Raw genomic sequence first — 24,656 nt, forward strand, 5'->3', positions numbered from 1 at the left:
TGCCTGGCCCCTTCTCCTCTAACCTAAGCCAGATGTTTTGGGTCTTCTTCTTTTTTCTTAAGTGCATCCTTTTTCCTCCCTTAACTAGCCTTCTTCGGTGAAAGCTGATCATCTTTCTGGATATTCAGTAGAGTGCTTTTGTGGCTCCAAGTCCCGAATGCTGCTATCTTGAAAAGTCCTCCTCTATGGCGACCTTGGGTACAGTGTCAAATGATGAAAATCAGGCCAAAGCAAAGAGAAAGAAAGACTTGTTTAAGATCATGAGTCCCTGTGTGGATCTAAGTCAGTGCCCTGTTAGGTTCTGATGAAGAGACCCTCACACAAAGGCAACAGAAGTTCACTTACTGCTTCATGGACAGTTGCCCCAACTGAAACTCACGATCTCTTGGGGCCCAGACCATGTCTTTCACTTTGGCACACATTCTCAGAGTTCCTAGTTTCGAGTCAGGCCCTTCTGGGTTTACGTAATAATTTACTTTTACAAATTGCTCTTTGTTATTCCATAAATACTGGCAAGATATGTCTTGAGTTCCACTGACACCAACAATAAATGATTGAAGCCCAGATGAAGGCGCTAGGATTTATTTAAGGTGTTGATAACTTCTACACTGTAAGTATGTACTCAGAGTTTGTTTGATTAATCAGAAATACAAAGCTTGAGATGGCAGTGGGACTCCAAGAAGGAAACTAAGGGCATACTTCTGCATCAGGAACATTTATTATGGTGAAATATTACCTGAAAACATTATCAGAAAGAAACTGAGCTTTAACAGGACTTATGCATGTAATTGTTCTTACTAGACTTCACTGTTTATACTTCTTAGGCCAATTGAAAGAGAAAACAGTGAACTGTTAGCAGTTTTTGAAGATTAATGGTTTATTTTATTATGAATTTTTACACATCAGCAAAAAGTTGTCTCTAGGTTTAAAAGGGTGTTTTAGTTGTCTTTCGATCTTTATTTTAATCAAATATTAATCTGTATTAGTTTAATGAATTCCCCATGAATGGTGCCAGTTAAAGAGTATCCTTATTCTCAAGTATGGTTTTGATGGCAGTCAATGAGGAACTGATTGTCTACCTTGACAAACTGCAAGTAAGTTTGCTAATCCACGAGGCTTAAGACTTTCTCAATAGGACGCTAGTATAAACAGGAGTTTTAAGCTGAGATCAAGTCTCCACATCAAATCCCTGTGCTCCTGACCATGGAGCCATCTTGGCAACCAGGGTACCAACTGTGGGCCAAAGCAGCACAGGGAGCTTTAACGCTTGAGACAGAGGTTGTTCCAGGGTGACCATTACAGTCCAGGCTTAAATGTCCAGAGGAGCCCAGGGTTGATCCCCATCTCTAAGAACAATGAAAAAGTTAAGGCCATCCTGAAGGCACTGCTGGGGTTTAGGCTTCCTCTAAGAAGTCAGAGAGTCTGGCTTAAAGACTCTTCAATCTAGCATAAACCAAGCCCCCTGCAGTTGCTACCCACCATGGAAGACTTCAGAATACAGTCACAAAAGACAATCCACACTCTGAGTGAAAAAGGTAGGGGTCCCTGCAGCCTAAAATGCGCTGGTCTAAGATGAGTCAAATGCTAAAATGGAGCAGGGAAACCTGGGGAGAGAAAAGATATGATCTATCGATACATCAACTCTTCCCTGCCCTCCTCGCCTGCCCTGGAGGACTGGCCATTCTAGAGGAAACTGCCCAGGCTCCTGAGCCACCAGGAAGACAGGCATGATGGTGAAGACACAGAGTAAGAAGCAGAGAAAGGGCAGGGAGAGCAGTGCCAGAGGGAAGCTGGGGACTATATGTCAACTCCTCATTCCTGCCCACAACTCCATGCACATGGGAATAAGGGAGAACTGGGAAGGCACAGCTTCCTTCTTTAATCCTCAGGGTAAGTCTAGTTCCAAGTGAAGATACCCCTGGCCTGGAGCCCGAGTGAATTAGGGTCCTTTAGGGCCTTTGTAGAAACTCATGTGCCCTAAACCTTGGGGCCTAAGGTATAAATCCTCATTAGGTAACATGTACGTGGCATGACTACCTGTCACATCAGGTGTTTAGATCAGTGACCTTTCCAGCTACCATCATTGGGCACCCACTATGTACCAGACCAGGGATTAGCAAACTTGTCCTTGTAAAGAGCCAGGGAATAAAGATTTTAGGCTTTGTGGGCCATCCAGTCTCTGTTGCAACCACGTAGCTCTACACTGTGGTGTGAAAGCATCCACAGACAAACGGAAATGAATGGGTGTAGCTGGGGTTCAATAACCCTTTAGAAAAAGTTTAAATCTAGCCTGTTGGGCATAAAGTACTGACCCCCAGGGCTAGATGTGGCCTAGACCGCTGACCTACGTCATCTCACACAGTCCATCTGACAGCCCCACGCAGTTAGCACTGTTATTTCAACTCTGCAGAAAAAGAAACTCTCAGGGGTGTTGAGAACTGTGTCCAAAGTCACGTGGCTAGTGAGTGGTTCACACCGTCACAGGCTCCTCCTGTTGTATCTAAGGGGACTTTCTACCCTTCACGGATGTACGTGATACGTGCCCATTTAAAGGTTAGTTTTTCGGAATAAATTTTTTCACAGAACTCTTTCTAACGTCTTGATGGCTCAGGCTACACTTATACACAGTCAAAATCACAGAAGGGCACACAACAGAACCACGCCCCTGGGGCCAAGGAACTGATGGTTTCAGTCAACTCTTTTCCATCCTGCTGCCTCTCTCTTTCTGGACCCCCTCACCACTTCTTGCTAGTGCTCTGCTTCAGCTTCCAAATCCTTATCACCTGCAATGTGCCCTCTGCTATAGTATAGGAAGGACTGAGATTGTCAAGTTAAACCAGATCATGTCACAGACTAATCTGCTGTCAGTAGGGTCTGGTCTACATATAGCTTCCATGCCTCTTTCATGCACTGGGTGAAAACAGACGAAATCGCCATTTTTGTAGGTCAGAAGTGGCAGTTCCATACAGTTCGACCTAATTATAGTGAGCACAGACCCTGAGATACGCATTTCCTCTGGAGCTCATGGGGTTTTGCTTTGCCTTACTTCACTGCTCCTGGAGGTGTTGCAGAGGATTAAAGCGGCAGTAGGGGAGCTGTCAGCAAAGTGGGTTAAGATATAATCATCCCTCACATCCACTGCATTCTACCGCACCAGGGCCGGGGGGCTGGCAGTCAGGCAGATGGCCCCTCTGCCAGCCACCTGCACGCCAACTTAGTTTTCATCCCTACTTTTCAAAATTCATCTTTGCAGGAGCTTCTGCACAACTATCTCTTCAATTCTCCTTATGAGAATGTCACAAAGTGGCCAGATGGGTTTAATAGGCTCACAAGACGGTGAGCGAGTAGTCCAAGGGAATAAAGGAAGGAACACAAGGAAGAAACCTGGCAACCTGGATTAAAAAAAGCTCCTCGGACTCCTAAAATATCAGAAACTTTACTTAAAAAGCAAGGACTCAACACAAAAGGACCACGAAATGGATCACATGTTCCTCTCAGTTCAACATGGGGCTGACTTTCAGAGGGCTCCATGGGCATATGTGTGTAGATCTATATTTATACCCCTAAAGGGCTGATCCATTTTCACTTATGCTAACGATAAAATCAATCAATTGTATAAAGAAAGAAAAAGTGAGAGACAAGGAAGAACTGCCTTCAGATTCAAATTTCTAGGGGTAAACAATACGGACCTTCAATGATCCCTAAAGATGAGGAATCAGTGTAGATAAAACCTTAAAATAAACCAGTAGAAATAACAGAAGTTAATGAAAGGGGTTGATAAACTTGTGGCATAGTTTCTTTCCCGGAGGAAGAGAAAAAATTTTCCACGTACACAGGAGATTTCGGCATTTTCCTGGAAACTAGCAGAAAGTACAAGTTAAGAAAATTAAAGCAACCTAAGCGTCCATCAACAGATGAATGAATAAAGAAGATGCAGTACATATATACAATGGAATATTACTCAGCCATAAAGAAGAACGAAAGTTTGCCATTTGCAGCAACATGGATGGACTTGGAGGGCATTATGCTAAGTGAAGTAAGTCAGAGAAAGACAAATACTGTATGATATCACTTATATGTGGAATCTAAAATATACAACAAACTAGTGACAAAAAAGAAGCAGACTCACAGATACAGAGAACAACTAGTGGTTACCAGTGCTGGGGGAGGGGCAATATAGGGGTGACGGATTAGGAGGTACAAACCACTGGGTGTGAGGTAGGCTCAAAGGTGTATTATACAACACAGGAAATATAGCCAATATTTTGTAATAACTGTTAATGGAAAGTAACCTTTAAAAATTACATTAAAATTTTTAAATGCAAAAAAAATTTTGGAAAAAAGAGAATTAAAGATTTTTAATACTTAACCTTGTTCTCCACCTGGACACTGTCACCTTCCCCCAGCACGGCTGTGTGATGAGGTTCTATTTTTTGTTGTGTGTCATCAGGTCCTACAAAAAAGATGACCCACTTAATTTAGTCCTCATGGTAGTACATTTCTCATACAATTACAAACTTGGTTAACTGCACGGCACCATAATATGAATTTCAAGTTCAGAAACAACCAACTTAAGAATCTCCTGAAATCTCTTGTTGATGGTATTTGCAATTATTAAAGTCCGAAACTGGCTGCTTTCCAATGTAGAAAAGGACAAGGAAGTGAATCCTGTATTATGTTTCCACTTACACTTTCAATGTCATGCCTAATAGGTTAATTAATAAGCAAAGTCCTTGGCATTACATGCTAATAAGAGTGTTTCCTTGGGTCAATTATAAACCTCAAAAGATTTAAGCATGCTTAGGAAAATTAGTAAATTCCATCATTAATTCCTTTCAACAAGTATTTATTGAACACCTACAACTAACCGCCCAGCACTGTGAGAAAATGCAAAGACATGCAAAGCCGATTCCTCACATACAAATAACTCAAAATCTCACTGAGAGAAACTAAACATATATTCATAAAACAGAGACTAATTCAACTGGAAAATAGGTAAGTCGGAGAGCTAGTGAACAACAGCTATGGAACTATGTACAAGGCCCTCTGCTAAATGCTGCAGGAGTGGGGAGGTTTCAGGATGGATATATTTCCATCCCTTCTATATTAAGGCTCACAGATGAAACAGAAAAAAATAATACAAATGAAATTGTGTGTTAAAGGCAACAAGAAAGGAATAAACAAAGTTCAAAGAGAGAACAGGGCCTGCAGAGCTCTGCAGGATCAGATAGACCGATAAAAGGCAAAGCTAGGATGAAGGGTGCTCTAGACAAGAGGACAGACTGTGCAAAGGTGAGGGGCTGGCAATGTGCAGGGCATGCCCGGGTGAACCTTCTATCATTGCTGGAACATTCTGCTGGGAGGAATGACGGCAATGCACACTTGCTTCAGGTCAAGGGAAGACATGAAGGCCATGCTTATCCATATAAAATGGAGGACCTCTGAGGAAAGGGTGTGTGTGGGAAATGGTTAGATCTGTGTCTTGGAGAAATAACTGAAAGCAGAGCACAGAATAAACTGGAGAGGGCAAGACTGAAGTTAGGATGACCTGTTAGGAGTTTATTGTAACAGTCTCAGTGGAAATGAATTCCAGTCTGAACTGCGAGAGTGGACACAGAAAGATAGGGATGGGTTTGAGAGGTGGAGTTGAGAAAGAAAGATTGGGCAACCATGGGAGAGAGAAGAGCCGAAGAACACGATTCTCCCTAGGAGCAGCATAATGCAGCGGCCTGAACGGCCACAGGAGGTGGCAGGTGGGACGCGGCTGGGCCTTTCAGCTGACTGAAAACCAGACACGTGCACAGACAACAGAGAGAAGACTGCAGGCAGGCTGAGAAGCCCGTAACGATGTCTGCATGACATTCTGGACTATAAAAAAAAAGGGCATTCACCTGACATGATACAGCTAAAGCTGAATAATCAACATGGAAGCACTTATTTAAGCGAAAACAGTAGCTTGAGGAATTACCATATAAACATAATTTGTGAATTTTGTGAATACTGACTGGAGTTCAAACAGTCATATTTTCTAGAGAAGGCCTCTCTTTCACCTCCACTTTGGAGATAACCTACATGAAGCAGCAGGGTTCATTCTGATGCTTGCAAACGTGAAACAGGATTCTAACAGAGGACTTCTTAACCTGGAGCCAATGTGTTCCCAAGGGGTCCATGGATAGAATTCAGAGCAATCATGGACTTGCAAGGGAGACAAATGACATCTTTATTTTCACGAACACCTAACTGAAATGTGGCCTTTCTTTCAGTCATGACTGCAGCCAGAAAACCACAGCAGTATTAGCTAGACCAATGATTTTGTTTCCAGTAGAAATCACGGATATTTTCATATCACATTAGCATTGTAAAGATCTCAAAATAAGTTTATGTTAATCACTACTTAACAATTTGAAGTAGACCTGCTTCTGGATCATGTTATTTCAAATGTCATCAGAGAAGCACACATGGAACTGTATCACAGACTTGTTCTTTTAACCTTTTAATGACACCATTGAATTAAAAAAAAAAAAACATTGTTCAGAGGTGGGGCCTTGGCAAATGTCAAAAGGGTTCATGGCACAAAAAGTTTAGGAACTTCTGTCTCAGAGGCAGTGGTGTGCTAGTTAATGTTTACCAACCGGCTTTCGGGGACAAGGGGAAAAACAAACCTGATTTGTACTGTGTGCCAATTTCCATGGTTTAAATGCTCCCGCCGCTGTAGCCAATTTCAAGCTACCAATCTGAAGCCTGGGAAGAGGTACACAACCTGCTCCTGCGAGCTGCCAAGAGCGAGCCCCAGCACATCACTGAAGGTTTCTTCTCCCCCAAGGATTTAGGTTAACAGATGTCACGGCAGTGAATGATAGAACTCCGCTGATTTTCCACTCATGCAAGGATGTGGCCATAAAAAGAGGGGTCTCGGAGTCTAAGAATAATCTCATTTAGATTGGGGTAATATTTTAAACTGTGATATAAAGCAGCATTTTATTAAGTGTGCTTTACTGAGATTCCCTGGGAGCAATGAACCATGTCTTTATCTTCAATGAATTCATATGTAACACCCATTACCCACGTGGTCTACCCCTGACCCCTAATTTTATCATGTAGGATGTTTTATGATACAGAGACCAAAATGGTTTATAAAGCCCCTTCACTATGTTTTAATGGAGTGAGCTGGCAAGAGGCAGCTCTCAAAAATAATGCTGAACTGGGATTTCTCTGCACCTCCTATCAGGGTAGCTTGCTCGACTGCCGTTCATTGGTCTATGAGAAAATCTTAATTTAGAAACAGAGTTCATGCTTCCCTAAGAGCTCTCATTCTAATTTTATACGGAATGCAATTTCCGCTCATTCTACTTGCTGATCTAGGAGAGGAATCACAGTATTGATTCTGAAGAGGCCATTTGAAATGCTCCACCATAAGGCAAACCCTTTTTATAGACACTGGAAAGTCAGGTTTTTAAGATTAATCATTCTAAGTGTACCTTTAGCTTCTGTATTATTTTATAAAATGTTTAAAGCAGGATCACAGAAAGCAAAGATTGATTCCATCTTCATGTCATTTCTATGCTGTTTCACCCATCTGGTTATCTCCTGAACCTAAAATACGTCTCAAAGAAAATATATTTTATTAGTTCTGACTACTTTCAATTATAAATCGAGCCAAATCAGATAATAAATAGTTTCCATTGGGAAGCTTTGCCAAGAATGTTAAATCTAACAGTGCAGTTAAAGAAAATTTAACTGAAAACAATTGAATTGCAAATATTTTTGTTTGCGTAAACAGTCATAAAAGGGCAAAATACTTTAAAACATTTTAAAGTTAGTGCTGCATCTTCAGTGTGTGGTTTATTGCTGCGAAACTTCTCCCCATACACAAGATTTCCTTTTTCTTCTTCTCTTCCCATTTACCCTCTGTTCCGTACATTCTGGTACTTCTATCACAGATTTTGATATCATCAATTTTGTATGTACGGTTGAAGCCTTCTTATCTGATGCAATCCGGATCATTAATTGAAAAAGATTAAGCTGCCTCCAACATTTTACTTTAAATTAAATTGTAAATGTGCATCCATTTGCCAATTTTTAGAAATTGGACTGAAGCACACTGCCTTTCTTTATAAAGCATACCATAGTGCACCACTGAAATCCTTCTAGATCATCACAGTTTCCCCTAATCTTTTACTGTCATCTCTACCATACTAATTCGAAGAGTTTTCTTTAGCAATGTACTTTTACAAAGCATTTGACTTTGGTTGCTCTAGAAATACAAACTCTCTTTTCAAGCTTATTTCGTTAATTTAAATATTATTTAATTAAATCGCATAATTGCAATCATTGGTGCAACTGGCATAAACAGATTAGAGAACAATCACACCTGCCTTTAAGTCCACTTCAACTTGCCAGGGGGAGTAGCAGGGGGCAGGTGGACCAGGGGAGCCGATCATCCTGGGGGTTCAGGCACCTCATTCAACGTATTCCGCATGAAATGAGGCGCGCTGCTTAGTCCAGTTCATTTTGGGTAAGTGGAGGTCAACTCGGAGGGCTCCTAGTGTGTTTCCCCACCTTTATTGAGATCCAGGGGCTGTGTCATACTTTTTAATACCCCCCAGAACCAGAAGCAAAGGGCAGAGCACAAGTGAGCATGAATAATTACTTATTCAAATAAGTTTGAAACATTTTACTACCCACATAAACCAGTTAGTTGTCATCTCAATAACCACAAATATTTTTAGATTTCTAAATATAATTTCTAAGCCCCAACAGTATATTTGATACTGGTTCTTCTAGGGGACTGGCATCCAAGCTGATAAACTGTCCCAAGCTTCAGGGACACAGGATATAAACTCCGGTAACCTGTTGATCTCTGTGTTGATATGTAATGTCATTTTCATCTCAGCTGCAGGGAAGGGGTTTAGAGCTAATATCCTTGGGATCTACTGGTTTTCTGACCATGTTGTTTTATTTTCTTTTTTTGTTTTTAAATCATATACTGCACAAGATTTCAGCTGGGGGCTGGTCAAAGGACTTGTTGACTCAGTAAAAGACTGCTGTCAAAGATCTCTCTCCTGCACAATTTTTAAAGCTACTATTCAACAGTCAGAAGGCTTGAAAAAAACCACAATGTATCAAAAATTAGGAAGATCCTGGAAAACCATAAAACATCTCTAAGTACTCTTAAATAAGGAAGTACCAATTCTATTTGTCTTATTTTAGTTCTGTTAATTCCTTCTCTTCTTCAGGGTGCCCTTAGTGGGCAATTACATGACTTCACTATACTGACCATGAACTTTAAAATATCTAACTTAGACAACTAGCTAATGTCCAGCATTTTCTAACGTTCAAAACTCCACCTGTCCTTACAAAAGTAAATCTACTGATGTCCATCTTTTAAGTACTTCCTGCATCAATTAATATTTTTTTTAATTTATTATTTATTTGGCTGCACCGGTCTTAGCTGTGGCACGTGGGATCTTCATTGCCGCACGCGGGATCTTCACTGTGGCACGCGGGATCTTTTTTTTTTTAGTTGTGGCATGTGGGATCTAGTTCCCTGACCAGGAATCGAACCCAGGCCCCCTGCACTGGGAGCATGGAGTCTTAACCACTGGACCACCAGGGAAGCCCCAATTAATATTTTTAACAGTCATCCTAATCTCCACTTATGGAATCTCCCCAGACTACTTTCTCAAGCCAAACTGCAGTCTCTTTATTCCAGCCCCATACATTAAGTACATACTTATAACATCTATTTCAACAGAATGGAGGTACATGACATTTAAGACAACTACTTGCTTATCAGTTCCTGCCATCTGTGGTTGCCTGCTGCCATCCTGGTTTTATAAGCAAGATAAAATTGAGGCAATACAGTCAGAGAGCATTTTTTGGATTCTCTCTATAGATTTATAGGTCAGTACACATTCAATAGCTATTTCTGCTTTGTTGTTTCTTTTTTTCTGGTGATTTGCTCTTGCCCTTTTGTTTTTCTCATTAATATCTCTGTTAGGGGGTGAAGAGGAGGAAGGGAAGGAGATGAAATTCAAATGAGGTCACCTGGCCAGCTATTCGTTGGCTGAAGCAGATTCCCAAGAGGGCAGTTTCGCGAGCTAGATTCTCTCCATGGTCCACTTTACCCTGGACAGATGCAAGTTTGCTCCAACACTACAGACCGTGACCCCATTTCCTGCCAGATGTTTTGCACTTGTGGCTCATGGTCATGAGAGGTGACCAGGCCAGTGAATAGAGATGACTCAGGAAAATCCTGCCTCACCTCGAGAAAAACAAGTGGATGTATAAGTCATTCTTACCCCTCGAACCACTGACCTTTTCACTTGTTAAATTCTTGGACTAAAGGTCTGTCAGGAAACAAGGCTGTAACTACTGATTCAAACAGGGTTCGAAGATTATTTGTTAATCTTTCTCCCCTTCAACCTCTACAATGCCATTTAAACTGAAGGGGTTCAGAATGAGACTCCCCAAGATGTGCCGCTTTGGCACGCAGATTGTTTTGAGCTGAAGACAGTCAAGGCCCAAAAGACTCAAGAAGAGCTTCCAACCACTCTCTTAACTGCCTTAAAGAATTTAGATAAGGGGCCTGGTTCAAAGGGAGAGCTATTACCAGAGATAACTTTCTTCTGAATGACCTACCTGGCTGGCAGGGCAAACATCTAATTACCAAACATCTGCTCTTCTTATCATCCTGTGAATTACTCTCCTCCCCTTTGAAGCCTCAGGTTCCTATCTCATTCTTTAGCTCAGGATGGCATCTGCCCAACTTGCCCTTGGGTCTCATATTTTATGGGACCCCTGTACCTATGTAATTAAGTTTGTTTTTCTCCTGTTAACCTGTCTTATGTCAATCTAACTCATGGCCCAGCCAAAAAGAACCTAGAACAGTAGAGGAAAAAATTTTCCTTGCCTATAAAACCAAAATCAAATGTGAGCTTTTGTAGAGCCCACAAGCTAAGAAAGGTTTTTATGTTTTCAAAAGGCTAAAAAAAATCCCAAGAGTAGTAGTTCATGACACATGAAAAATATATGAAATTCACATTTCAGTGGCCATAAATCAAGTTTTATTGGAACAACCATCCCAATTATTTATGTATCACCTGTGACTGCTTTTGTGCTACAAAGGCAGGAAGGAGTCACTGCAACCGAAACTGTATGGCCCGCAATGATGAAGGTAGTTGCTACCTGGCCCTTTACAGAAAACTTGCTGACCCTGTCCTTTCTCATTCTACACATTTCTGGTATCCTCAGCACCTCAGAATCCATGTGCTTTATTACTTTCCATTTGTGCAGATTATTTATTTCTCTTGAAATCCTAAGTCAGGGGTGCTACCTCCATAAAAATGGCTTTTACTCCATTTTAGAAAGTATTATGTGATAACCAAGATTTTCAAAAGATCATAAAAACAAATGACGCTTCATCCCTTCCAGATGGTTAATATAGTTTAATGTGTGTGCCCAAGGACTTGTGATACCACTACTAAATTGTTTTCACACTTTCTCAAATGCTGAAATAAATGAATTTTGCTTCTGAATCATAATTGAAATGCTAATCAATGAAAGAGGAACTAAGCCCATTTCTATGGTATAAAATCAAAATACACGAGCTTGTGGTACCACTATTTTTCAGAAGATTAATTTCAGGCAATTGAACTGCCCTTCTGGAGACTATAAAGAATGGTTTAAATGGCTTCGGGTGTAGCCTGCAAGCCCTGAGCAGACAGTATCAGTGAGCCAGCTGTCTGGGGCTGGGAGCGTGGGGCAAGGACGTAGCCGTGCTAGGGCAGCAAGCTCATTGCTGAGGAGGCTCTGCTACAGGCTGGGGTAGAGAGCTCCAACCACAGAGGGCCTCAGGAATGGGATTCTTGGCCTGCACCTGGGAGCGGCCAGCTGCTCGGCTCCATCCCCCTCACCCCATCCACAGCACCATCACTGTTCAAGAGGGGCAGGGAAGGGGAGAAGCGACGCTGGTTCTCCTACTGTAGGTTTTCCCAGAAGCACTGCCTGAGGTGCATATTTGAGTCCAGGGAGTTTATCTTGGAGGCAGTCCCAGGAAACACCAGTCCAGGAATTGGGAAAGTCAGACAGGAAAGGGAAGGCAGACAATGAAGGATGTGTTACCAAGGACGCTCACATGGGTAGCTTGAACATAACGCCTCCAGGAGACTCTAGGAAAAGGCCTCACACACAGGCCTCAGCGTTATCCCACCTGAGGGGCAAGGCAGCTTCCTTAGCACTTTCATCCTGCCCTGATTGGGGCAGAGTAGCCTTCCCAGGATTCAGAGAAAGCCTCAGGCCAAGAAACACAGGTACTACTGGCAGTTGGAAGTCGGTCAGTGGGCCCTGAGGAGCTAAGGCCCAGTGGGTGTGGGGAGGGCACCAATGGCATCTGCTACAGCAGTTTTCTGACAAACCTACAGCGACCTTTCCTGGCCTCCATGCTGCTTCTAGGAGGATGCGGAGAGTGGGAGTAGATGCAGGCAGGAGCCAGCCTACTCTACAAGCTCCACTCTCCCACCGCTCCTGGCTCTTGTACCGCTGGGCTGGCTAAAGGGTTTAGACTGGAAAAGACAAGTTAGATGGTGTGGTTCCTGTGTTGTCATCGTACAAAGGATATGGGGTGGGGCACAGGGAGTGGAATTGACAAGCCCTTGGTTCTGGTCCCAGGTCTACCAATGCATAATTCTGGCAAGTTTAATAACTTTCTCTAGACTTTACATACCTCATCTATAAAACGAGAGTTGACTGGGTCTCAAACATCCCTTCTAGACTAGACTCAACAAGTGACACATACACAACCCCTTAGAATAAAAGAAAACCGACTTCGAGGTTTCTCAGAAGCACCTGGGACTGCAAATTCACCTCCTTCCACCTCCCAGGAGATAGACTCCTGCTCCCCTTGCAGCCCATTAAAGCTCCATCCCTTTATCAGTATGGGGCTTGCCAACATCCTAGCAAGCTGTCAACCCACATAATTGCGCCTGGACCTTACATTTGCACACAGGCCACAGTAAAATGGCTGCTATCATGTCTGGTGTTCCTATTCTCCTCCCTCACTGAATATACTGGAAGCTGAGAGGTGCCCTGCCCTGGGGGTACCAGGATGTACCAGGATGTACAGGGGGCTGGTGCCGAACAGGAGGAAACATAGTATTCAATTACACGAAAGGTTTCATCTTACCTTTCCTTCCTGGCAGTGGTTTAAATGATATTGCAATTGAGCCCAAAGCGACAGACTGATCACTTACCAATATACACATTTCCAGATATGGTATAAATGAAGCTTGTCCACCCTGAAAAGGGACCAGCGACATTAAAAGGTTAGTGTCCATAATGCCAAAAGGAACAAAGAGATAACAATATCAAATATTTAATACTCTACATATGACATACAAATATATAAACTTATATTAAGTTACAGATACAAAAGGTTTGAAGATGAAATCTTTTAGATATATATACATTTTAAAACTTAAGTGCTGTAAACAGTTTTAAACACAGTCCCACATGCACGCGTTCACACACAAACACACACACACCCCAAAACCTAAACGACTTGGCCTCAAGTATTCAAGAGCCACCCAAGTAGACAGTGTGCTATTCACTGGCTATATATCTATATGCCAACAGCTGTACTAACAAACAAGCTGTTCCTTCCAGGTCGAACATCATGTTAATAACTACAACACACCAGTCTGGCTTATCTTCAGTTCCTTGGGCCTCCAAACAGTTTTTGTGTTTGTTTTTGGCTGTGTTGCGTCTTCGCTGCGGTGCGTGGGCTTCTCATTGTGGTGGCTTCTCTTGTTGCGGAGCACGGGCTCTAGGCGCGCGGGCTTCAGTAGTTGTGGCTGGCTCGCAGGCCCTAGAGCACACAGGCTTCAGTAGTTGCAGCACGTGGGCTCAGTAGTTGTGGCTCGCGGGCACCAGAGCACAGGCTCCTTAGATGTGGCGCACGGGCTTAGCCGCTCCGCGGCATGTGGGATCTTCCCGGACCAGGGCTTGAACCTGTGTCTCCTGCATTGGCAGGTGGATTCTTAACCACTGCGCCACCAGGGAAGTCCCCTCCAAACAGTTTTAAGTGACAACCCGCTATCTGCCCTCTTGGAATGAGCACTGGATTTCCACGGATATTTATGTATTGTCCCTATGGCCCAGAGGAGATGCTGCAGTGCCACTGAGAGACATGAATGTAGGAGTAGCCAGCTCAAAACAGAATCAGAACATCACTCCATGTGCCTTTGGGAGAAAACAAGATCTGCGAAGGGAATGCGGGGCCGAGTCCAAGGTACAAGGGCAGGACCCAGACTGGAGTCTGTGAGAGAGTCAACGTGGTGGCAGAGTAAACAAAACCACGGCAGGCATGGAAGAATCACAGAGGACAAAGTAGACTCTAGGGATGTGGCTGTGCTGGCAGGTGGGTTGAAAAGTGCAAGAGAGGCCCACGTGATAAGGCATGACTGATCAAACTTAACATAAACTGAGTCTGCTTCGGAAAGCCTGAAGGATGGCAAAACAAAGACAAGACACTCGGGTGGATGCCAGACGATATTTTTTTCATCCTCCTATTTCACACTTTTTCCTCCCCGAGATTTTACGAGAATGAGTGTAAGGGCTCTGGAATTAAGTCTATCTGCTCAGAGCACACTCGCTCTTTTGCTCCCTTACTGACCCACTGGCTCAGTCTTCTGAGCTCGGCCTCCCATCATCCAGTGACCAGCTACCACTCAGGTGTACTTGTTGTGGGTGGAGACAGAAAGACGAAGGCACAGCCAGGGGTCTTCACATTGTCCAATTTGCGGGGAGGGAGGTTCGTGCTAGATGCTGAAAACACATGCTAACTGTTCCCAGCCCATAAATATCATTAGCAATTCGGTATTTGTGTTTTCAGTTTCTTTTCTCTTTTATGTACTATATATTATTTGCTTAAAAACTAGAACTCAGTGTTCTATTTTGGATACCTTTCCAAAACACAGAGAAATAACTCATCCTTGGGAAAGACTGCAAAGCATTCCATTGCAAGGACGTGTTGTGATTGACATAATCGATCCTCTCCTCATGGTTGAAAGGTATTAAAAAATTAATGGTTTCCAAGTTTGACAGAACCTCAAAGCTCTCAATTGTTCAAGTGGGGTTTTATTTGGAATCATTTTGATTGTTCTAATCTCATTTCTCCTCCACCCCCTTTGCTTCATTCCTACTCACCCTTCAAGCAGAAAACTAGTCTACACATAATTGCCACGGTCTGTTTTCTTTCTCTTTTTATCTTTTTAAATCTTTTATCCAGAAGGACCAAACATTTGCTTAAAGGAATGGCCAACTCAATGTATTATGTGCATTCACCTATTGTTACTCCTTGCAAAAGTCTTCCATTAGGATACAGGCTCCACCTTCACCATTAATAACACAATTCATGCTACCGGCTAGAAGGCACAGAGTGTTACAGGGAATAAAATAGGAAAAGAGGGCAATTTCCTTTTTTCCTTCTTTTTATCATGTTGTCTATCTGCACTTGCTTCTATTAAACTAGTTTAATTCCCACTAAGCATTTTTTCTTAAAGCTATAGCAAAACAAGAGCCAAATCACGTGAATGCTTACTATATGTTTATGAACTACCACATTTTTTTGGAATTCCTTCTCTGCCAAGAGCAGGATTGTATCATCAAAGAGTTCTCTTGTGAGATTTTCAGGTCCTTCTCATCTTTCTTTGTTCCCCTATCTTTCCTCCCACTTTTCTGTCCTGCACCAGGAATGGACACCATCCTGGCGTATTTATTTCTGTCTGAGGTCACAGGCCCTGCAACTGTGGTCTCCAAGCTACTGGCTCTTCACAGCTGGGAAGCTCTTTCCCCTCCCTCCCTCAGTCAATGACAACGAACAGGAGTTGGGTTGAAGGTCACATTTACCCCTGGTCCTGTAGCTTGGTTTAATCGGCAACACATTTATGTCAGCCCTCCTTCAGTCCAACAGAAGACGTGGAAAACTTTTCTTTTAAACATGTAAATCATTTTCTGTGGCATTTGCTCTCATTTCCAGGGAGGTTCCCAATTCTTGCAAACATCCCTAGTGAGAGCGTTTCTTGGCCTACATTCCTTGCCTTAACCCAGCTCATTTTCCTTCCCCCTCAGTCTTAAGTTCATTATCTCAAAGAACTTTCCAATGGCTGCTTATACATGTATGTGTAGAGAAAGTAGAAAAACATGACTTGGTGGCACGCCAAATCCATGACAAAGGTCAGCTCTGGGTTTGGAAGGGGAGAGGGGAACAGGGCTAAGGAGAGAAGAAACCTCTACCCAAACTCTGGGTCACACCAGATGCCACACCTCAAAGCAGTGCTGGTTCCTAAGAGCCTCCCCCCAGATAGCTCTGCATTCAGCTTGGGTAGGCAGCTCACTCACCATGGACCTCATGCCTGGCCTCCTGGACAGGAGGCAGACCCACCGGGTCTTCCCTTCCCCCTCCTCATTCCACCAAATTATTTCTTAATTTTTCCTTTGAAATAATTTCAGACATACAGAAAAGTTACAAAAATAGTATAATTACCGTACACCACTCACCCAGATTCTCCAAAAGCTAACCTGTTATCACATATGCTTTAACATTCTCTCTAGAAATATACATCATTCTTTTTTTTCTGAAATATTTGCGAGTAATCTTGGAGACATGATACCCCTTTACCTTGAAATAATTTCCTAAAAACAAGGATATTTTCCAACGTAACCCTAGTGCACTTATAAAAATTATGAAATTAATACAACATCAGTTAAAAAATTATGACCATTAATACAATACTATTAGCTATGTACAGATATTCAAATTGAGCTAGTTGTCTCAGTAATGCTTTTTAGGGCAAAAAGAAAAAAACATGTCTAGGCCAGGATGGAATCCAGGTTCACATGCGGCATTTAGTTGTCATGCCTAATCTCCTTTCATCTGAAATAGTTCCTCAGTCATTTTCTTCATTAAAAGTACAGACCCATTATTTTGTAGAATGTCCCTCAGTTTGGGTTTGTCTGATGTGTCCTCATCATTAGACCACATTCTTTGTTAATCCCTTTCCCTCTCAACTTTAGAGACTGGTTTTTGTTTATTTTCAATACTTTAGTATTTTAGTTCAGAAGAGCACAAAGGATGAAACAATGAACATAGACATTGGCATATTTATTTCATATCTTTCTTCTCTTTTACAGATAAAATCACATAGGTGAGAGAAACAGCCCCTAACTGGTTGCCTCCAATCAGTTTTCTACAGCCAGAGAATGTGACTTCGTTGCAGGAGAAGGGGGCACGAGAGAATGGTCACGCCCCAGGTCTCATCCGAGTCCCTGGGACGGGCTGCCAAGTGAGGGTCCTTGGCTTCACAAAGGAAAGAATTCAAGAGGGAGCTGAAGTAGAGTGAAAGCAGATTTATTCAGGGAGATGTGTGCTCCATAGACAGAGTGCGGTCCATCTCAGAAGGCAAGAGAGGCCTCTAGGGTATGGGGTGGTTAGATTTTATGGGCTGGGTAATATAGGCTAACGAGTGGGAGGAGTATTCCAGCTAATTTGGGGAAGGGGCGGGGATTTCCAGGAATTGGGCCACGGCCCATTTTTCTGGCCTTTTATGGTCCACCTCGGAATTGTCACGGCAACTGTGGGTGTGTCATTAACATGCTAACGTATTACAATGAGCGAATGATGAGGCTCAAGGTCTACAGGAAGTCAAACCTTCTGCCATCTTGGGCCTAGTAGATTCCAACCAGTTTTCGTTGTACATATCTGCTTCGATTGTCCCATCTCTCTCTCTCTCACTCTGACTCCCATCTCCCTCTTTCATTTATACAGATCCTTATGATTACATCAGCCCACTTGGATTACCCAGGCTAATCTCCCCATCTCAAGATCCTTAACTTAACCACACCTGCAGCATCCCCTATACCATGTAAGGTAACACATTCAAAGGTTCCAGGATTAGGACGTGGACATCTTCGTGGGGCCATTATTCTGCTTACCACAGAATAATGCGATAAGCTATATGTTCTCTAAAGAAATTTTGTTGACTGATGTACATATACTCTAAAGAAAAGTTAAAACTTGAGGGAAGCAAAATTAAGTTTTCCGATACCATAACAATCCTCCATTTTTTAACATTCCAGATCATGCTTTTAAATGCCAAGTAGCAGGGATACTGTGAAGGAAGATGGAGAAAACAAACAGAGTGCTTGTTGAGGGTCCAACTTTGATGCAGTCAGTCAGAAGACAAAGGGGACAGGAGGACCAGAAGGCACAAGTTTCTTGGCAAAGATTGATATTTTCCTAGAAATACAGATTTACTTCCTTCTCAATGAATGATAACACACAGTGTTATCTGTATATCAGTTTGCAGCAAGGGAAATCAGACTGCTTTGCAAGAGATGGTAAAAGTCACTGCAAAAAAACAAAAAACAAAAAACACAACTACTTATTCTTATTTTAGCCAAGAACCAACAGGAAAAATGTGAGAGGAATCTGGTACTCAACAGATTGGATTCTTTGTAAGTGATGCACCATCTAGCTCAATTCCTGATATCAAGTGCCTTCCAAATCATCACTGCATGAAACATCTGTTTTCTGCAAGATTAGCACAACCCTACAGAAACGTGCCTTGCCCGAAGGAAATAAAGAGATGGTAAAAATCGATTCCAATATTATTTATGGGATGGAATTCAGATAAAACCTGTCTGACTCATGAGAAATGTTTCCAGTCTCCCTTAACTGGATGTCCCTTGGGACATATGCTTTTTCCTGGTGTCAGAAATGGGATGGTAGCAGTGTATGCCTCTATTTCTATCCCTTTAGTTTGGTAATGATGCAACAAAGTCAACATTAGTTACATTGCAAAGCTTATGCCAAAAGCCAAACATAACCCAGACATCCACTTCAAATCCCTTTACCATGAGTAGCAAAACAATCAAAATATTATCAACAAAACATGATCAGGACCCAGCCAATGGGCTACACATTTCAAGGAATATTTGATGCAACAAAGCACTCAAATAAAATGAATTTAGACAGTCCTTGAACTTTATACTGGAATTTGACCTTGGAAAGGCGGTTAAAAAAAAAAAAAAGACAAAAGGTGAGCTTGACTTGAATGGTTTGATAATAAAATTTGTACAGTATAATTTTACTAGCCAATATGCTGGGTTACAGGCAGCCAGTGCTATTGAGTCTGTAAATAATAAGTGCTTTATAATACCTGAATTAATTGTTTGTCTGGCACTGGACAGGGAAGCCTCAAACGTCAGACTTGTCACCTAACGCAATGAAGCCATGTATGACTGTATAACGGGGGGTGAGGGCACGGGAGGGGGGAGAACACACGGTAACTGGAAGTGACATATTGGAAAAGAAAGGTTCTTCTGCATAACTGGGTTTATAACAGACTTGTTTAAAGTGGGTTTACAGCGACTCAGTGATATACATGCATTTCTAAGCTACTTGTTTTTGTATGCATTCCAAAACATTTTTGAAAACAAATCTCAGGTTTAAAATTCATAATGACAAAATAATCTAGAAGTACAGCTCTGTAAACTGACAGATACACATTCTCTTATGAGGCAATATATAGGGTGGCAGCGGAGTGCAGAGTCAAAATTAACATGAACCACACACGCAAGTGTTGGTGGGGTCATGGAGAAAGTGCAGACCAGTGTGCAGTAGCCAAGCGCAGGGAACAAAGGGAGCACCCGCTGACAGGGAAGAGCTAAATGCATCGTAGTCAACCCATGGCGTAGAACGTCGCCGTTCAACCAAGCCATACGAGCAGACTCGGAGGAATTTCCATGAGGTATTGTCTGGTCACAAAAGCAAGATGCAAAAAACATATTTCTGGTATGATTCCATTTTAGTAAAACAAGGACAAAATAACCCTGTATGTGTGTGTATTTACATGCACATATATGAAAGCGGAGAAGAGTAAGTGTTGAGAAAAACATTGTAAGATCTAATTCAAGGATATATCTGGCATCTACTCCAGATCTGGGATATACAGGGAGGATACTGCTATGGGTGGATGAGGGAGGGAAAGGGTTTAGAGGAAAACAAACTCGAAAGTAAAAGAAAAACCCACAGCACTAAATCTTCAAGCACACGTGCTATCACATTTATTGTTATAAAAATTACGCATGAAGGTAGGCATATGCATTCATGTAAAAAATCTTTCTGTACTTAAAAATAGCCAGAATGAAAAAATCCAAAGAAGAAAAGAATGGGTCCGAGGTTGATGCCTAATGACCTCAGGGGTGGCCATTTTTAAAAATAAAACTGGCCTTAAACACTTGGCAGTTTTCTAACTGTTCTTTGGATTTAAACGACGACTTAAAAGTAAATCCTCCATAACAAAAGCTGTACCTCAATCAAGAATGCACTTGTTCATAACTAACACAGATTGGATTGCCCTCCAGGAACTCTGTGAGTCGAAGGTGGCCCAGAAGTCAGGAGACCTGGGTAAATGTCCTGCCGTGTCCAGCGAGTCCTCATGTGGCCTTGAGCAAGTAGCGCATCTGTTGGGTCTCAGCGTTCACAATGATAAAATGAGGGGCGGCCCCAACGGTTCAGCCCTAACATTCTATGAATTCCTCCTGATTTTCTTAACTTGAAAAGCTCAAGCAGTATTTGCTAATTTAAACGTAATTAAACGTAAACAAGGTTCATAGAACTTTGTGTTGAGGTTCAGAAACAAGTCCATTCCAGAGAAGGCAGCCCCTTGTGTTTTTTTTTTCCCCCTGAAATGATCACTAAACTGCAGAGCCCATCATACCTTTAGGAATAGGGTGGGAATGCTTTGCTCCTTGGCCCAATTTGAAGTCCAAATATAAAGTTGGTGTGTAAGTGTAAATCTTGGACTGAAAAGAAAAAGGAAATCATCAGCATCTTTCCAAGAATAAGGTTCATCTTTACTTCAGCTGGACCCTCTGTCATGGGCCTGGAGTCTGGATCCATTAACATATACAATTCCTCCTTGGGAGATGCCGTTAAAGCGGGGAGGATGGGCGGCCAATATAGCCCCCTTCTGAGGGTCTAGTCTAAAAGTTAGCCCTCCTAGCTTGACAAGCTAATTTCCAGATGACAGCTGTCTCCCTACAGCCCTTTCTCAAATATGATCCAATGTCAATAGTTTACTGCCTAATAGCTGCTCCAACTTTCTCACTTCTACCCTTCTACTGAATATGGTAGGTTAATGCACATCAAATGCATGTTTCTTCCCCAGGTCTCAATAAAGCCATGTCTATTTTGAAATTCAAAGAGAGCAGCCTGTAAATATTTTTATTTGTTCTAACTTGGCCCTCTTGCATAAACAGGTGGTCCAACGCTGCTGGCCTGAAAAAGCCACAGCTCAAAATGTAAGAAAGACCCACTTTTGCAGGATTTTCCATTGTAAACAGTGGCTTTGATTCGATCAACAGTTAAGCAGAGTTTGTAATTCAATATAATACCATTCTGAATCATTGGCACAGACCAAAATCTGAGGGATTATCACTGTTGCCATAAACTTTATGATGTTTCATTGTTTATCACAAAGTCCCCGTGGTTCTGTTCTACTTATTTTTTGTAACTTAAAAAACACACAGAGATGAAAAAGTACATAACGCCAGATTTGGCAAGGATGTGGAGTAACTGGAACCTTCATACGCTGCTGGTGGGACTGTCACTTGATGTAAACACTTGAGAAAACTGTTTGGCAGTACGTAGTACAGATGAATATATGCATAATCTATGACCCAGCATTCCAACTCAATAGGCGTATCCCCAACAGACATGTCCACCTAAAGACATGTACTCAAATCTTGAGAGTGACACTGTCAGCAATAGCCCCAAGCTGGAAATATTCCCAATGTCTTTAATGACAGAACGGATAAATGAACTGTAATATATACAAGGGACTACAATACAGCAAGGAGAATGAACGAACCCAGCTATATGCAACAACTCAGATGAATCTCACAAGCACAATGTTGAACAAACGAAGGCAGACACAGATTGTATAACATATGATTCCATTTCTATAAAGTTCAAAACAAGGCAAAACTAATCTATCGTATCAGAAGTCAGAAAAGTGGTTACCTTGGGAAGGTTAGTAACTGAACGGGGTTTAAAAGGGGGCTTCTGGAGCCTGGCAATGTTGTTTCTTGATTTCACGGATGAGTTCACTTGGTGAAAATCCTCTGAGCTGTACACGATTTGTGTACTTTTCTGTGTATATGTTATATTTTAACAAAAAGCTTACACTCATTAAAAACACGCATGTGTAAATAGACCACAAAAGAAAATCCAGAGCCCAGAATTATTTACTATCCTTGATAAAGGCATCATTTTGCAGCGAATAACTATGTAAACTCCCTGAGGACATGGACATATCTGCCCTTTTCACCCGGGGCCAATGCACAGGGCTTGTCACATAGTAGGTGTTGAATAAATATTTACCGAATGATGTTTCATAATGGAAAATCTCATGTATAATAACAAATTTATTTACAGTATACATAGCATACTCATCAGTTGCTTTACCAACACGTAGCAAAATGCCTCTCTTCACGACAAGTGATTAGGTATGGCCCAAGTGTATGTCTGTACTTTAAGTTTTAGAATAGAGAATTGTAAATAATGCTATCAGAAGATTGTTCCCTTTCCTGTAAAAGTCTCATGTATTGAAGCTTTGGGCTTTAAGTGGTCTGGTACGTGGTTTTATGTGGCTTAGGAGGACAAGCTGCATCTACACAGCTCCAAAAGCTGGAAAGGCAAATTCCCCTGTGCATACATAAATGAAAGCAGAAAGACCTGTGACACCAAGGGCAAGCTGAGGCCAAAGATTCCCAATCAATCTGAAGAGCTTGGAACACACATGAAACAAGGGCAGCACCCGCGGGATGCAGGGTCTGATCCTCTAGCATCATGAGGTGCGTAAGGCACCATCTGGAAAGGATCTGCTTTTGCCTGATGAAGACTTCTAAAATTACTTCTTAAAAGATCAAGGGGAAACTTCACTTAGTATCGGATGACTCCTCTTCCTGGGCAATATTTTGCTCTCTTCCAGAAAAAGAAGGTTCAAGCATCTTTCCCAACCTCTGCCTCCGGGGCTGCTGCAGTATCCCTGCCTACAGCGAGGACATGAATCAAAAAGAGGCTCTTGGTTTAACTTTTATTAGAATTCTCCCAGAATGTGGTCATAAAAATCATTCCAACCTGGAAACCGGAGCCTCTGATGCTGGTATTGCTTTTCCTGCTGACTAGCAAAGCCTTTATCTTCTTCGGGGCTTAGTTCACTCAATCTGAAAATCTGGTGTTGGGACTTCACTGATGCTGAAGTGTATTTCTGGTTCTGAAATCTGGAGTCAGAAAATTTTAATGTCTTCCTCCACTTTTTAATATTTTAAATTCCCTTCTGATTTCTCAGACTAGAGCTGTAGAGAAGTGAGAACGTGGCTGGGGCGAGGGAGGGCCACGAGGGCTGTGGGGAGTGAGTAGGGGGCTGCTGGCTCACCGCACTACTCTTGCCCTCAACCTCGGCCATCAGCTTTGCCCTCCTGGTGAGCTCTTCTTTTCTTCCCGCCTCTAGCTTCTCAACCTAATCCATATTGTCCCCAAAACAGTAACCTCTCTCTCTAATGCTGCGAGGACACAGCTATGTGTATGCACACAGACACAGAATTCTGTACTTACGTATTCGTTTACAAAATTATAAACAAACCAACGAGAGACATTATAAAGCCACAAATATATCCTACTGCCTTACAGTGTGAAAAGGGCTACAGGGAAATTTGAAATTCATTTTGAAGGTGTTTTTCACAACATCTATAGCCAAAAACAGAATTCTGATTCTACTCTCCTTTTTGTACTGAAAATCAGATCATTGACGGTTTCAATATAACACGTCTTGAATAATCAACTACCCAAAACCTATATGTACATTATTCTATTTCAGTTAATCCATCCTGAGATAAAATTCAATTTGAAAGCTGTTCCCATGAGTGTGTGTATACATATATGTATGGATATATATACACACACACAGTTTTTGAAAAGCAGATAGGTATTGCTTTTTAAAATTTTGATCTTCCTTGGTACTGCTGGAATAGCAAATGTAAATTCTGTTCATTTAACTCAAAGATGATAATGCCAGTCTCAAATGCACTTTGAGCAAACCTGGACTTAATTTTTCCATCACACACACTGCTGCTTTGCAACTATAAAGAAATATCGCCATTAGGCACACTCTTTCCTGAGTTCTGTTTTGTTTCTTTTCATGTATATTATTAAACTATTAATAGACCCTCAAAATAGAATGAAAATTTAATTAAGCAAATCATTCTTTTTTGCTCTCAATCTATTTCCACAGGATTAAAATAAACTGGTCCAAGGCAACCTAGAATAAAACATTTCTCTATAAATCTGTTTCAGCACGTACCAAACTAATGCACCTGAATTCCATCAGTGAAATTACTTTCTTTTTCCTTTTTGGTCCTGATTAATACTGCCTGCACAGGTACTAAAATCCCAAGCTATTCCTCTTTTGTCTTTCTTCTCATTTCTTAATTCCCTGTTCAAAGCATTTGGGAAACTTATCTTTAAAGGTTTTAGTCTGTATTTTAAAAGCCCAATGGCTTAAAATCTTACAGTTCAAATACCATGTAAGCAA

General features: G+C 41.8%; 1 protein-coding gene across 7 annotated transcripts in view; it reads right to left on the minus strand.

Annotated features, from left to right (window-relative positions):
* The window catches only part of PIR (pirin), a 103,730-nt gene that overhangs the window by 12,412 nt on the left and 66,662 nt on the right, over positions 1-24,656 (minus strand). For 4 of the 7 annotated variants that reach the window (XR_005018386.1, XM_036840465.1, XM_036840464.1 and 1 more), the window contains exons 6-8: positions 20,781-20,865; positions 13,251-13,295; positions 4,371-4,453 (exon numbers count right to left, since the gene is read on the minus strand). Coding sequence is in view for 4 of the 7 variants with exons in the window: in XM_036840465.1 (XP_036696360.1) it covers positions 4,371-4,453; positions 13,251-13,295; positions 20,781-20,865 (213 nt within the window). In the remaining 3 variants the exon portion in view is untranslated. Of the gene's footprint in view, positions 1-23; positions 1,347-4,370; positions 4,454-13,250; positions 13,296-20,780; positions 20,866-24,656 lie in introns of all 7 variants that reach the window. The other 3 variants (XR_005018384.1, XR_005018385.1, XM_036840466.1) reach the window with 2 other exon arrangements.

Source organism: Balaenoptera musculus, chromosome X, assembly GCF_009873245.2.
Source record: "Balaenoptera musculus isolate JJ_BM4_2016_0621 chromosome X, mBalMus1.pri.v3, whole genome shotgun sequence".
Lineage (NCBI taxonomy): Eukaryota > Metazoa > Chordata > Mammalia > Artiodactyla > Balaenopteridae > Balaenoptera > Balaenoptera musculus.